Raw genomic sequence first — 15,735 nt, 5'->3', positions numbered from 1 at the left:
GCTACATGGTACATTCATTATGATCCCCACACATCACACACAGCTCTACGACATCCATCCTGATTCCCACACATTAAACACAGCACAGTACACACACAGCTCTGCTACATGGTACATCCATTATGATCCCCACACATACAGCTCTACTACATCCTTCCTGATCTCACACACACAGCACAGGACATACACAGCTCTGCTACATGGTACATCATTATGATCCCTACGCATCACACACAGCTCTACTACATCCATCCTGACCCCACACATTACACACACAGCACATTACACTCCCAGCTCTACTACATGCATGCTGACCCCACACATTACACACACAGCTCTGCTACATGCATGCTGACCCCACACACATAACAAACAGAGCACAGCACATTACACCCACAGCTATACTACATGCATCCTGATTCACACACATCACACACACGCAGTTTTGGTACATCCATGCTGATTTCCAGGCATCACCAGCTCAGCAGACTCCGGGATACAGTGATCAGACCCTGTGATACAGTGATCACCCCCTGGTCATGTGATCCCTGACTTCACCCACACAGGTGATCACATGACTGTGACGTCATCACAGGTTCCGCTGGCGGCTGTTGGCTTATCCAGTATACAGAACATTCTACTAAACTGCACAATAGCTCCTCCCACAGCAGTGACATCACCACAGGTCCTTTAGCTCAGTGAACCTCTTTTACCAAACAGCAGAATGGCTCTCCCACAGCAGTGACATCACTGCAAGTCCTTTAGCTCACCGGATCGCTGTGGTGACTGTAGGTCAATGTCCGCTGTCAGGACTGATGAGTTATATCTTTTGTCCTCCCCTTCCAAGAGCCCTAACTGTGGTGTTCTTCTGTCAGTCAGGCTCTGTGTTTTACATATGTTGTAGGACCTGCGATTACATCATCAGGGGTTGGAGCATAAGAAGCACATGCATGCATACATACATACTCACGGACAACTGGTTGTTAGTAGTTTGATTAACTGAGACTTGTTGTTGAGGGTCTGTACATGCACTGATGATATCGTCTATATCCTTCAGGACTCCGCTGATGCTGGGCTGTGAGTACGGATGCCGGGAAGCTGTGGAAGTCCTGCTAAGGGCTGGGGCTGATGTAACATTGGTCGATTCTCTTGGACATGACTGTGCCTATTATAGCAGAATTGGGGATAACCTTGAGGTCTTGTCTCTTATCAGGACGGCTGTTGAGAGCTCTTCACGAGGTGACCTTCCTTTTCTATGGTGATTGTAGTTCACAAGATTGTTTCTTAAGCAATGTAATGCTGACCTGTTTGTATTTTCCAACAGGGGCCGAACCTGTAAGGAGCATGGTGTCTTTAAGATCTGTAAGTACGCCGTACATTTTTTATTTTTACAAAGCTTATGCATCAATTATTATAATGCTCGGGGTACTTTTAAAGGCATTTTCCCATCTTATAAAGTGATGGCACAGGACTCATCAGTCCTGAGAAACAAGGGAATGCATCTCTGTGGTCCCTTCACTGTTCTTGCTTTTAGCCCACGTTTGTGCAAGCAACTGCAGTGAATGGGGTCATGGCACCACAGTGAGCGGGGTCTGCTGCAGTTCCGTGCACAGCCAAGTGCCTGGAGTTACCACTACACCGGGGAAACTAAATCCATCCTGCAGCCACTTCATCGACAGAATTGGTGAGGATCCCAGAGGTCCGTCCCCCATAGTCATAAAGTGGTGGCATATCCTAGCAATATGCTGTCACTTTATTAGATGGAAAAAACATTTTTTACAGAACGTTTCAACATAAAATCAAAAAGTCTGAGATGTGCTCTCTTACAAAGATCAAACTGGACCCCATTATAGTGCTGGCTAGGCTATGTAGGGCCTGGTATTTGTTTTCCCTACATCAATTTTCCCCTACCCATTGTTTGCTAGCAGTAGAATTCCTTGGGTGGGGCCGTCATCACAGCTTCTCACTCCCTAAAGGCCCATTTACACGCAAAGAAACTTTCAAACGATTGAAAGTTTTAGCGATCTTTTTGCATAAAGTGTTAATGGACATTAATGTCCATTAACACTTCATCCTCTTCATTTGCATTGTAAATGGGCCTTCGGGAGCTGGTTGTAGAGCCCAGTGTGTGACTAATCACACACTCAGCTGTGCACCCAGGTGCATTATTCTTGCACTGGCTGCTGGCAGAATAAAATGTAATCTCCCGACTCCCATGGAGAACACAGAATGCGGTCTATTTAGAGATATTTTATCTCTCTGCGGCTGAACAATCCATTTTAAGTTCACCTCAAAATCATCATTCAGACGAAAAATGCACAATGGCAGCGTTTACATGTAATGATTATCACTCATTCGGTCGTTTCAATGAATTTTGACCGTTAATCGTTGCGTGTAAATGGGCCTTAACAATAACGGGTATCAGACCACCAGGAATCATATGTCATGATTTGTAGCAGTTTTCCAGCTGCTTCATGTGGCCTGCAGATTATTTGCCCAATACATATAGACCGGGTAGTCGGACTGTGCCCGCCGCTTCCATTTGAGACAGTTTACAGTATTCCCCTGTTAATGTCATCTTTGTCTTCTCCCACCCTTTCTGTGACTTCCACAAGCCATTTGAACTCCCTCTGTAATGATGTGACGCTAATCTATTCGGATGGGCGGTTGCTCGTATTTTAGAACAAAAGTCCTACAGTTAGTGTGTCTGGTGATTCTTGCCGTGACGGCAGCAGCCTGTAATCTGCGCTTTGTGTTACTTCCACACAGAAATGGACAAAGTATAATTCCCAAGAAGGGTCACCATCAAAGTCGTCAAAAGACCAGGCGCAGGTATGTGGAAGCGTGTTATTACTAATTATATGCTTATGCTGAGATGTTATATGGGGTTTCATTTCCGGCATTATTCCTAAAGGACTTGGAAAGTGAGAATGAAGATCTGCGGGACCGACTGCGAAAACTGCAGCATGAACAGCGAGTGCTGCTGGATAAAGTGGCGGGCTTACAGCACCAGCTCGGCCAGGTGGGGCTCAGTGTCTGACTTCTAAGCGGGTGGATGGCCATGTGATTTTAAGGTCTCCCGTATGTAATTAGAGTTAATTATCACGTGTGTGAGGTGTATTATATTTATAGCTCATTAAATGATCTGTTGATACAGCAGTATGGGTGTGTCTGAGGCGTCATCGCCGCCGCCAACTCGAGTGGAAGTATTACATGACGTTTGACAGCCGTATTAATAAAACTACGGGGGTTATACTGGAAGTTTAAGAATTAATGTTCCAGTCCTCTCTTTAACATAGAAAAATGGGAGCGAGAGGGAGAAAAAGTTATGAACAAGTGCGCTGGAGACAGGAAATAGCTGCTGCTTTCCCAGATGGCAGGGGGTGGACTATGCGTCTCTCGGCAGGGAACTAGGTGGGGTTTCCAGTTGGGGTCTGTGTGTCCAGTAATAAAGGAGAGGGACTGGTCTGTGGTATTAGGGATACTGACTCTGCCTTCCTATTGCAGGAGCAGATGATAACGGATGACCTGGAGAACGAGGTAGGATGGCGTGATGTTGGCGCTTAGGACACATCAGGACTACTTTATTTGCACCCCACTAAACATTTTTTTTTTTTGTTCTTCGTTACTAAAATCCTAGAAAGAGGAGCTGAAATCGGTGTTGGAAGCAAAAGAAAAGGAACTTGAGGAGAGCCTGAGAACAATGGAGAGCCTGCGGGGGAAACTGAGGTACTATGAGGTAAGCGCTGAGTCTTGATCTGGGCTGCTGTTGGGAACTGACATGGAAGGAGGAACGAGGATCCAAATGTTGTTGGGTATGTAAATAGTTTGACAGGTGACGGATGTGGGGGAAGGAAATGTTATTGCTGGAGGTTGCCACACCTTATGTGCTGAATCAGCTGCAACATCCTGGAGAGTCCGTGTAAAGGGTGCAGCGAGTTGGTCTGAGGGGGGGATCTCCGAAACTCAGAAGGGTCTGTGGAATAAAGTTACATTATAACAAACTGAGGGGGATTGACGTTTAGTGTTTTGTGTCAAACATTGAGGTTTTTGAGGCTTTTTTTCTTGTGTACAAAAAAAACACAGGGCAGATATTAGCTGGAAGTCACTAATATCTAAAACATAATACAGCCAGTTCCTTCTTTCCTTTTTTCCCCCCGTGACCTTTTTTTAGGGTCTTCTTTTTTACACGCTCACTGGACCGATTTTTATTTCATGAAAAGGGGTCCTTATCAGCGTTATTTGACACTTTTTGTGGAATTTTTTTTTAACTCAGCATGCCCTGGGTGTGGCATATTTCTTTCATAGACATACTTTTTTTTTTTTTTTTTTTAAATCCTGTCACTAGAATGTACAAGTGTTTTTTGTGCTATTTTTCACATTTGTAATCCTGACTCAAACAAATGTATGCATCACCGGATCTTAGAGTTAGATGAATTTTAATGTGGTAAAACGAGAAATGCAACAAAAAAGAAATGAGTTTATTGTGCAAAGACACTGGAAACAGCAGAAAATAAAAACCTGTAATGTTTTAAAAAGGCCTGTATACATCTGGTGTGTGTTTGTTAAAAGCAAAAAACAAATCGCTAGAAAAAACAACTATAGAAGTCTAACAGCTGAAAATGTCACAGAAGTCAGCTACTAGACGTGCTTCCCCCCCCCCCCCCCCCCCCCCAAGCTGAAAATCTAAATTCTGCTATTAACCACTAATGTCTGATCTTACTAATGATTAGAACTGGCCATCCTGGTTACTGGGCAGGCTGGTCGAACTTTTTTTTTTTTTTTTTTCTGTCACCCCCCAGCCCACCGCTTTCCTCAGAGAATGGCGCTAGCTAGATATGATGATGATATTGACAGAGTCACAAACTTAAAGCTGCTTGTTGGGGAAATAACATGGTGTTTTGTTTTTTTTGTTTTTTTTTATCCTTTTCTAAAGAGATAAACTTATCAAATTTTTTATTTTTCTGCAGAAAAATCACCCTGTCCCTAACAGCCCCTTTAGTAATGGTAAGTAGGAGCCTATACACACTATACTGTCAGTTCTCATGTAGGTATATATGGTCTCTAATGCTTTGGTTTTGTTCTAGGCAAAGAAGACCTAGTAATGAAGCAAAATCTTGTTCTTAACGCTGACCCGCAGGTAAGGAGTGTGACATAAGGAATAGGACTGCAGTGTTGGTTTTGTGATTGTCCAACGGGGTTTGGTGCAAAATATCCAAACAGCAGTTCTCACAAATGTGCTTAACCCCTTCCCTCCCCATGACGTAAGGGTACGTCATAGGAGTGGGGTACTTCCCGCAAAATGACGTACCCTTACGTCATAGGGATAGCGCGAGATCATGACAGATCTCGCACTATCCGGCAGCGGGAGCCGGCTGTCACTGATCACCCCCCCCCCCCCCCCCCCCCCGCTGTTAACCCCTTCCCTGCCACGATCTACGTAGATTGAGGCAGGAAAAGGGTTCACAGAGGGAGCGCACTCCCTCTGTGAATTCAGCCGGCTCTCGCGATGTTATCACAGAGAGCCCGGCTGGTTGCTATGGCAACAGGACACCAGATACCGGCGTCCTGTATTGCCAGTGCCTCTGATCGCTGTAATAAGCGATAAGGCATTGCAGGAGAGAAGTCCTGCAATGTCTTATCGTAGCGATCATCGGTGGCATGGTGTAATTTTTAGCATTTTGCCTCCCCAAAAAAACGCAATAAAAGTGATTGATTTTAAAAAAAAAAATGTGTGTGCCCCAAAATGGTACCAATAAAAACTACAGCTCGTATCGCAAAAAATAAGCCCTCACAGTGCTCCGTCCATGGAAAAATAAAGTTATAGGACTTTGAATGCAATGATTTAGAAAAAAAAGGGTTTTATTATAGAAAAGTGGAAAAACCTAAAAGAAGTAAGAATTTTGGTATCGTTGTAACCGTACCGGCCCGCAGAAAAAAATTTAGTGTGTCATTTAGGCACTGATTAAAAACTACAGTTCGCCACGCAAAAAACAATCCATTATACATCTGCGTTGAAAGAAAAATAAAAATTATGGCTTTTGAAAAATGGAGATGAAAATCTACCAAAAATTGTTTGGTCCTCCACGCCAAAATAGGCCATGTCCTTAAAGGGGTTAAAGGCTGGTTATCCAGGAAGCACCTGCCAGCGTATACAGAGGTCGGAGCAGTGACCCCTGTGTAGCGGCTGGCCCTTGTAATTGCAAGCGCTGCTCTCATTGAAATCAATTGGACAATTGATTTCAGTAAGAGCTGCGCTTGCAATTACAAGTGCTTGCCACTACACACTTCTCCGACACTGGTGTATCCCAGCGGGCGCTTCCTGGATGACCCCTTGAACAAAAGAAGAAAGAAATTGAGTGGGTTAACTGCTTTTCACTGTATAAACGGGCACGTTATCCGTAAAACCTATACAAGGCCATACCACTATTTAGTGACAGATTATAAGACTCTACCATTTTTACATAATGATTATTTTTATGTGAAATTGATATTTTGTTCTTTTCTTACTCTTCTAGCTTGCAGCGCACCTGCCGGCCAGGTCTCAGCTGCGACCTCTGGAACTTCCTGGGGAGAATGTGGAGCAGCGGCAGGAACTAGAAACCATCCGCAGGTTCTATGAAATGGCCAGAGAGGAGACTCTGAGGCTGCAGCAAGAGCTTTCAAGGAGATCGTCGGAGTGCGTGACTCTAGCATCCGAGAGGGATCGGAGTAAAATGGAGTCGGACAAGCAGATCCGTCAGCTAGAAGAAGCGCTGCGTGATGTCCAAAAGCGCATGCTAGACTCTGAAAGTAAGGTGAAGCAGATGCAAACACATTTCCTGGCACTGAAAGACCACCTAACGCAAGAAGCCCTGAATGGCAGCTCTCGTGCAGAGGAATTGCAGGAGCAGCTGCGCGAGATAAAAGGCAAATATGAAGGCGCATCTGCTGAAGTTGGAAAGCTACGCAACCAGCTGCGGCACAATGAACTTCTGGTGCAGGAGCTGCGCAGAGAAGATGCACGATTGCGTAAAGAGAATCGTCGGCTTCAGGATGAGCTAGCGGTGTGTGAAGAAGAAAAGGAACGTGCAGAACGAAGCGCTCAGGAGGCCAGAGAGCAACTAACTCTTGCTGTCACCACAGACAAGTTTGAGAACATGAGATGTCTTCTGACAAATGAAGTCAATGAGAAGTCAAGGAGCTTGGAAGTGTCTATGCAGGAGCTGGCTAAGGTTAGAGATGATCTTGAGAGTGCCAATAGAGAAAAGAAGAGGTCCGAAGCCAAGTGGGACATGCTCAAGAGGGAGTTGGATGAGCTGAAAGTAAAGAATAGCATTCTTGGACGGGAAGGTGAAAAGTTGCAGTCGGAGAAAATTCTGCTGCAAAGACAAATCGAAGAGTTAAAAGGAGAGATGAGAAGTCAGCATGTCCCGTCACAGTTGCATGCAGAGACCAAGAGAGCCTGCGAGGAAACCATCGCACTACTAAGCCAGAAGTTGGTAGATTCCGAGTCAAGTCACCGGAAGGCAGAGCAGGAACAAGAGCGGCTGCTGGAAGAGAGGAAGACCCTGAAGGAGGGTATGATGCTTCTCCAGTCATCCACCACCACTCGTGAGGAACAGGAGAAAAATATGAAGGATATGCAGCTTAGGATCAGAGATCTGGAGAAACAACTAGCAGAAGTGTCTAAGAAGTGTGAGGAGGAGGCGAAGAAGGCAAATTCTCTACTGTCAGAAAACGCTAATCTGCGAGAAAACCACATACCCCTGACTACACATCTGCAGACTTCTGCTTCACTGACGGCTGAGCTGGAGAGATCTAAAGCGGAGGTGGCCATTATCAGGAAACAGATGGAAAATGAGACAAAGGAGAGGACAATGGTTCGGGCAGAGCTAGAGGGACTTGTTGCTAAGCAGACGGCGCAGCAAGCGCAGCTGCACAGCGAGTCTACACTTAAGTCTGACTTGCAGAAACAGCTGAAGAACGAGGTTGCAAAGCAAATGGACTTGCAAGAAAAATTGAAATGTGAGACTGCAAAGACTGCAGAATTGCGCGATCAAGCAACCAAAGAGGCCGCGGCACGAACAGATTTGCAGACGCAGCTGCAGAATATGAAAAACCAGTTGGCTTCTGATTACGTGACGCAAAAAGAACACGAGGAAAAAGTGTCAGAGCTGCAGAAATGCAAAGAAGAGATTGAGCAAGAGTATTTGCAGGCTAACGCCAGCTACCAGCGTGAAAAGGAGGAGGTGAGGAAGCTACAAGTAGCTCTCAAAGAACAGAGGGCAGAATTGGACACATTACAGCACTGCATCACTGAAAAATATGCCCCTCTTACCAGCATCGAAGAGAAGGAGAAAAACTTCCAGACAGTAAGAAATGAGATGGAGTCCGAGTTGCAGAAACAATGTCGTAAAACTCAGGCGGCGCAGGATGATCTTGTCAAACAGCGGCAAGAAACTTTAAATGTTAAGAAACAACTGGAAGTTGCGGAAAGTAGCCTTGTTGAAGAACGTACGTCTCGAAAGCAAGAAGAAAGTGCAATGCTTAAGGAGTTGGAGGAACTACGACTCTGCTTGGAGCAGTTACAGAAAACAAAGAAGGAATGTGAGGAGAAGCATCATATGTTGCAGGAAGAGAATCTGCAGGCCATAAAGAAACTCAAGGAGATGCAGGAAAGTCTCAGCAGTCGGTACATTCCCATAGAGAGATACAATGAGTTGCAAACAAAATTGAAGAATACTAGGACAACTCTAGAGACTGAGCTTAAAGACAAAGCTAACTTGTGTGAGAAGATGCAGGAAAACATCCGGAACTTGGAGCAAGAACTGAAGAACCTGGAAGCTGGTACTATCTCCAGCGCCCAGTACTCTGAGGAGAAGGAGGCCTGGCAGAGGAGTGCTGCAGCAGCAGAACAGAAAGTAAGGGAAACGGAGGAGAAATGGCAGACGGCTGAGCAGGAAATGGATAGACTTCATGAGGAGTTAAAGAAGACCCAAGAGAATCTAGATGAACTGGAGCGTTACAGCAACCGGGAGAAATCTGATTTTAGTGTGGTGAGGACCGCTCTAGAACAAAGAGTGGCTCAGCTTGAGGAGACCAGCAACCGGTTCAGAGAGGACAGCAAACGAGCAGCTCAAGACCTGCAAGAGGCTCTACGACAGAGTGAGAAATTGAGGCAGAAGAGCAGCGGTCAAGAGCAAGAGATCAGTAAACTCATGGAGAGGCACAAACAAACACTGTCTACAATCGAGGGGTTGAAAGAGAACATCCAGCGATCCACAGAAGATCTAGAAAGCAAAGACAAGCAGGTGAAATTAATTACAAGTCACTATTGTAGTGCTTTATGTATACACAAGTTTTGCCATGAAGCCTGTCAGGAGATGATACCCCAATACAATGTTATTTCATGTCTAGGTAGGACAGCAATTCAGCAGCAGTAATCCGTTGTGAAATCTGCATGCTCATAGATTTGGCTTCAGATTTGCTATGAGCTTCGCAGTAATCTGCAGTATAAATTGAGATGCTGCGGATTTTGTATTCGCACCACAGATCCAGTTTCTGCACAGATCTTTCCCGTATCATCTGGGTCACAATTCTTTAAAATCTCATCCAGCTTTATGCCGCTGTAAATGCAGGGAATTCTCCACATGCTAATCCGTTGCGGAAAATCCACAGCGTATCTGCCCATTTTGAACATAGTGGTGTACGATGCACGACAAGCAGATGATCGTGGGGTCAATCACATCCTGTATGTTTTTAGTCTGCTGTGATGTCCTGTTAATAGATGTTTTACACTAGGAGGATCTAATGTTCTTTGTCTTCTCTCACCAGATCCGATCTCTTCTTAATGATGTGGACAGACTGAAGCAGAATCTGTCGCTGCTCCCGGAGAAGACGCAGTCTGAGGAGGCCCTGCAGAGTCAGATCAAATCCCTACAGTGCCAGCTAGATGTAAGTTCTGCAATACAACTTTTAGAATTAAATCGCAGCTAGTATGGATAGTCTGCTTTGGAAAATCCATAATTGGCAGGGTTCTTTTGATAAGCGGATCACATTGTGTCCCATTTCATGGAACCTTCAACGGTCACTTGTGATTTGTAGGAAAACCTGAGTGTTCAGCTTTTCTGCTGCACAGTCATACTGGAAATAAACTTGACCACCCTGCCAGAACTGATACTAGGCTGAGGCCGCCTGCACTCGGCCAGGTTGGATTCCACATGCGAGATCCTGCATGTGGAATTCGACCCTGTGCCTAGCCGGTGACCCCTGCAACCTGTCCGCAGCCTTCATTATCTCTGCTGCCGATGTGCCAGCCGGCGCACATGCGCAGTACAGATGATGACGCGGATCCTGCGACCTTTCTGCAATGATTATTGCGGGAGGGCCGCGGTTCAGATGGCTGTCATTGACTTCAATGAAAGCCGGACAGAAGCGCAGCATGCTGCGATTTCTCATCCGCAAGTGGAAAATCGCAATCTATTTTGCTCGTGTAGAGGAAATCGCTTTTTTCCATAGCGTGCTATGGGCGATATTTGCTGTGGAATCTGAAGGTGGACGCCTGATCCGAATTCCGCATTGCAAATTTGCTAGTGTGCAGGTGGTCTCATTTGAAGTAGTAAGCACATGGAGCTAGGTAACACAAGGTCTGATGGCCAACCCCTTTTAGGCTACTTGCACACAGGCGTTTTAAAAGTTGCGCCTGAGTTCCTCGGGTGCAACTCGCATGTGATGGCTGAATGCTGTCCTATGTGCTGAACACAGCACATTGACATGTGCTATTCTAGTTCAAAAATGGGACAAAAATAGGACATACTGCGATTTTTAACTCTGTATAATTAAGAAGGAAAATAAAAAGCTTGTGTGCAATGAATGGGTCTTATTTTTTTTTTTTTTTTTTTTTTTTTTTTTATTATTTTTGGGTCAAAGTTGGACTGTATAAAGAAGTTGCCAAATCCTGATCAACGTTACATGTGGGTCCCTATTCTTGTATATAGCAGCTTCTTCAATCTGCAGTCCTAATCTCACCAGAATTCTTTGTCATAGGACACACAGCGGAGACACCAGGAGATCATTTCTATTTATCGTGCCCATCTTCTGAATGCTGTGCAGGTAAGCAGAGAATATAGATCTAATTTTATATATATCCTTATTTAATGCCCGTGTTACCAAGTAAAGTGGAATCCTTGCTCACACCATAGTGTCATATATATGCATTTTACATGTGCCATAGAGGCTACTGGCTTACTCATGCTAAAATAGTTTTTGTTTTTTTTTTCCCCCCAGGGCCATATGGATGCAGACGTACAAGATGCATTGCTGCAGATCATACACATGCGACAAGAACTTGTCTGCTGATGTCTTGTCAATAAACCAGCTATAAACTTATGGACAATAAAGCCTCTGCAAGAGGCAGAATCCACATTTACACATTATAATCATGGTGGAAACTACAACTCGCACAACTTTATACCCACTCTGCTGTAGAATGTGATACACTGGATAGAGTATGGAAAGATAATGTATGTAATAAGAGACCTATGGACAAGATAAGCGGGAGGACGAAGGATGTGAACGTTGGCTTTAGAAGAAGTAATGGGGATGTTGGTTGGGCTGGAACATGGAAGTGGTCAACCTAAGTTGAGTAAAGATGAGATACCCTACATGATGAACATAGAGAACGACAAGCAAGTGTCATAGATGGAAGTTGTGTTGGAAGTGTAAGAGGGAACGTGCAAGCGAGACTGGATAATTGGGCTCTGATGATGTAGACTATGGTCAATGACATTGTGGCAGGCTGGGTAGAAATGTAATGGGAAATACAAGGCAATGTGAATAGATTTATGTGGAGACCTATTTATATGTATGACCGTTGTAACAAAACAAGTCTTGGGGACCTGTGAAGTTGAAAATGGAGGTTCCTGTTGAAAGACCTCAGGAATCCGGACTCCTGCTTTTAATAGCTATTTTATGTATTCAAAATGGTATGTCCAAGCATCAATCACCATTTTATACTTTAATCATAAAAAGTTTGGTAACTTTGTAAATACTTTGCATTACTTATCCTGTACTGATCCTAAGTTACAAGCCTGTATTATAGAACTGCATTCATAATTTTGTTTTTGTTTTTTTTTCTGTTTTTTTTTTTATTGGAAACCGTTGACGGACGTCCCCAACAGCTTTAGTGAGCTCCAAATAATTAAGGGAAAAAGTGTACTAGAGCAGATACAGTAGTTGGTGCAATTACCAGCTCAAGCGGAGTACAGACATTGAGCTAGCAAGGAATGCTTTGGAGCTCTGAGGCCTGCGAGATTGTGAATGCGGCTCTGGACTACAATTATGGCTCTAACACTGAATTGGTAGAAATAAAAGTGTATCTGTCATTTCAGATGACTCTTCAGAATAAGCTGTTGCTTGTACATGAGAAGTAACAGTATTTCTGGCCTTTATATGACTTGTGTCGTGCGTTTTTAGCTGTTTTCCCTTCTGCAGGCTCAATCTTTAATTCTCAGCAGTCCCTGAGCTGGTGGGTGGAGACAAGCTGCTATAATGTCTCCCATACACAGAACAGAGTAGAGGAGATCTTGCTCCCTTATCACTATTTGACTAGGTGTGCAGTAGCCGTAATGTGAGTTGCACCCAGCGACTCGGGCGCAACTCATTAGAAAGCATAGGGACTCCTGTCTCTATGCTGTCCGATGTACACTTACTCTGTGCACTGACTTTCACTGGCATGTCCTGTTTTTCGACAGAAATAGGACGTCTTGTGTGTTGTTTTTTTACATGAACCATGGGTTCATGTGAAAAATATCCATGTACATAGCTTCATAGGCCAAATACACTAGTGTACCAGAGGCCTTTCTTATATACATAGAAGCAGTGGCGACATGGAAAACATTATAGTAAATTACTGAGCAGTGTAGTGGTGAATCAAGTAGCAGTGAAGCAGTAAAACACTTATTAGCTGCTGCAGCATCTTTGCATGTGTCTTGGCTTGTTTCACTCACTCCGTTTTACCTCTTCTATGGCCAGCATGTAATGTGAGCTGTTGGTCCGTCTTACCAAGACAGATTTTAGCAGTATTTCAGAGTGAGTGAATAGTTCAGGAGGGGAGGGAATTTTTCTCTGATAGTGTTTGACTGTACTATTGATTTATGCAAAGTTTGTTTAAACGACAGTCACTGTTTAAGTAAAACAATGTATTTCCAAAGTTAGAGACTCTGTCACTCATAGGGGGGTGCGAAGGATGGGGACAGTCAGTGTGACATGCATTACTTTATGGTGACAGATTCTCTTTAAATGTTATATGTAGTATATATTACTGTAAGGTGCTGTTGGAAGGAAGACCTACCCGCTGTCTTTGAGTGGCTGATCTGGTGTCTTAGCAGGCTTTGTCAGACTTAATGAATTTGTTCGACCAATTGAACAATAATATATTTCATAGCTCTTATTTCTGTATACGCTGTGGCATAACTAATGCATTGCAATCAGCTAAGTATTTTTGTTCCATTGACCATGCTTGGCACCATGAAGCAACACTAAACTGGTTGCATAAGTTTAGAGGGGCATAATGGGCAGACTTGATTGTTGCCATCATTTTAATGTAATGTTAACTTTTCTTGCCTTCTCCATTGGTTGGCATTGTGCTGTACTTTGCTCCTTGTTGACTTGCTTATGTTCATTTTGTGGTTGGCAGGTAGGAAAGGATTCATCATTTTGCATTTGCAGAATCAACAATCTGTCACATTTGCCATCTGCCCGTGTCAGCTGTCTGAGTGGGAACCAATGAATTTGGAAGACAAACTTTGAAAAAAACTGGGTTCATAAAGTTTTGACCTAGGAGTCTTGTGAGGATGTAATTTAGCAGAGTGGTGTTTTCCGTTAACCTTCTGTCACCCGAGGTATGGACTTGGCTGGCCAGGTTCACAATTTGAGGTTTTTTTTGTTTTTTTTTAAAGAGACATTAGATTTTCTTACTCCAGTTTACACTTTCCAATATAAGTTTACACTCCCAGTATATAGAGATAGAGATATATTTATAAATATATATATTTTGTATGGATATTTTGAATCACGTGCCTGTTCCGTGGAATCGATCAGCTGGCCTGAACTCTGTTCCATGTGATCTTACTATGTAGTATATAGTCCTTTGGGGTGGCAGATCTTTATGGTGTAGACTTGTAGGCTTAGTACTTTTTGTGCTTTCTAATTTAGCTAATACCAATGTCTTTTCCATAGTGGAATACATTTATACCAGTGACATGGGTTACGGACTGTGCAGTGTCCAGAATTATGCATATCTATACTCTGCTGCGGTATACTGCAAGCTTATGTGTTCTCTGGTTCTGAACTGGATTATTATAAATTATAATAAACATAGTTTGCAGGGAAATTCCTGTTTTGTGTCTTTTTATACATGTGCGTCGCACAAAACCTATACAACAATACACACCCACTCCTGGAATAATGAACCATTTATCACAATATCTCATTACCCTTACTATAAACTAATGCTGGAAACTCATATTTCTATATAAATGGTAATTCAACTACCTAATTTTAATTTGGGGAGACCTGAATCACTGCAGGCTTTTACCTCCTCCCTGCAAACGGGTGGCTAGATAAATCTGTAACGGAAAGTTATAAAACTGTGAAATACTAACTTTTTTAGCTAGCAATAGAGATGAGCGAACACCAAAATGTTCGGGTTTTCGTTATTCGGAACGAACTTCCCGCGATGTTCGAGGGTTCGTTTCGAACAACGAACCCCATTGAAGTCAATGGGCGACCAGAGCATTTTTGTATTTCGCCGATGCTCGCTAAGGTTTTCATGTGTGAAAATCTGGGCAATTCAAGAAAGTGATGGGAATGACACAGAAACGGATAGGGCAGGCGAGGGGCTACATGTTGGGCTGCATCTCAAGTTCCCAGGTCCCACTATTAAGCCACAATACCGGCAAGAGTGGGCCCCCCCCCCCCCCTCCCAACAACTTTTACTTCTGAAAAGCCCTCATTAGCATGGCATACCTTTGCTAAGCACCACACTAGCTACAACAAAGCACAATCACTGCCTGGATGACACTCCGCTGCCACTTCTCCTGGGTTACATGCTGACCAACCGCCCCCCCTCCCCCCCACAGCGCACACCAAAGTGTCCCTGCGCAGCCTTCAGCTGCCCTCATGCCACGCCACACTCATGTCTATTTAGAAGTGCGTCTGCCATGAGGAGGAACCGCAGGCACACACTGCAGAGGGTTGGCATGGCTAGGCAGCGGCCCTCTTTAAAAGGGGCGGGGCGATAGCCCACAATGCTGTACAGAAGCAATGAGAAATAGAATCCTGTGCCACCGCCATCAGGAGCTGCACACGTGGGCATAGCAATGGGGAACCTATGTGCCACACACTATTCATTCTGTCAAGGTGTCTGCATGCCCCAGTCAGACTGGTAATATGTACCTTAACAGTAACCGCGTTGGTGGTAATGTGGTGGTGACTGCGGACCTAGTAGCACGGTTGTATTTTGTTGGTTTTCGAAATGCGGCCAGGATTAAGTGGGCCGTGGCGGGGGGATGGTGTGGGGGCTCTCGTTGTGTCGGTAAAGGTGAAATTCTTGGACTGCCACCAGACGAACCAATGCAAAGACATTTGCCAAGAATGTTTTCCCTGTTGGAGGAGGAGGGGGATGTTTTTGAGGCACTACGTGTCCTCTCCACGTGTCCGTGGTTATATGCACCTTTACAGTAACCGCGTTGG

At 44.3% G+C, this 15,735-nt stretch overlaps 1 protein-coding gene across 2 annotated transcripts in view; it reads left to right on the top strand.

Moving 5' to 3' along the window:
• The window catches only part of UACA (uveal autoantigen with coiled-coil domains and ankyrin repeats), a 55,340-nt gene extending 40,966 nt beyond the window's left edge, over positions 1-14,374 (top strand). For both annotated transcript variants that reach the window (XM_066592966.1, XM_066592967.1), the window contains exons 8-19: positions 1,058-1,239; positions 1,325-1,362; positions 2,770-2,832; positions 2,915-3,022; positions 3,508-3,540; positions 3,641-3,739; positions 4,971-5,007; positions 5,088-5,140; positions 6,519-9,293; positions 9,817-9,936; positions 11,029-11,094; positions 11,269-14,374. In XM_066592966.1, the coding sequence (XP_066449063.1) occupies positions 1,058-1,239; positions 1,325-1,362; positions 2,770-2,832; positions 2,915-3,022; positions 3,508-3,540; positions 3,641-3,739; positions 4,971-5,007; positions 5,088-5,140; positions 6,519-9,293; positions 9,817-9,936; positions 11,029-11,094; positions 11,269-11,340 (3,646 nt within the window). In that variant the 3' untranslated portion in view covers positions 11,341-14,374. The remainder of the gene's footprint in view (positions 1-1,057; positions 1,240-1,324; positions 1,363-2,769; positions 2,833-2,914; positions 3,023-3,507; positions 3,541-3,640; positions 3,740-4,970; positions 5,008-5,087; positions 5,141-6,518; positions 9,294-9,816; positions 9,937-11,028; positions 11,095-11,268) is intronic.
• Positions 14,375-15,735: the final 1,361 nt, after the last annotated feature.

Source organism: Eleutherodactylus coqui, chromosome 2 (genome assembly GCF_035609145.1).
Source record: "Eleutherodactylus coqui strain aEleCoq1 chromosome 2, aEleCoq1.hap1, whole genome shotgun sequence".
NCBI lineage: Eukaryota > Metazoa > Chordata > Amphibia > Anura > Eleutherodactylidae > Eleutherodactylus > Eleutherodactylus coqui.
The sequence above is the reverse complement of the archived record's forward strand: the minus strand, read 5'-3'. Positions and strand labels throughout refer to the sequence as shown.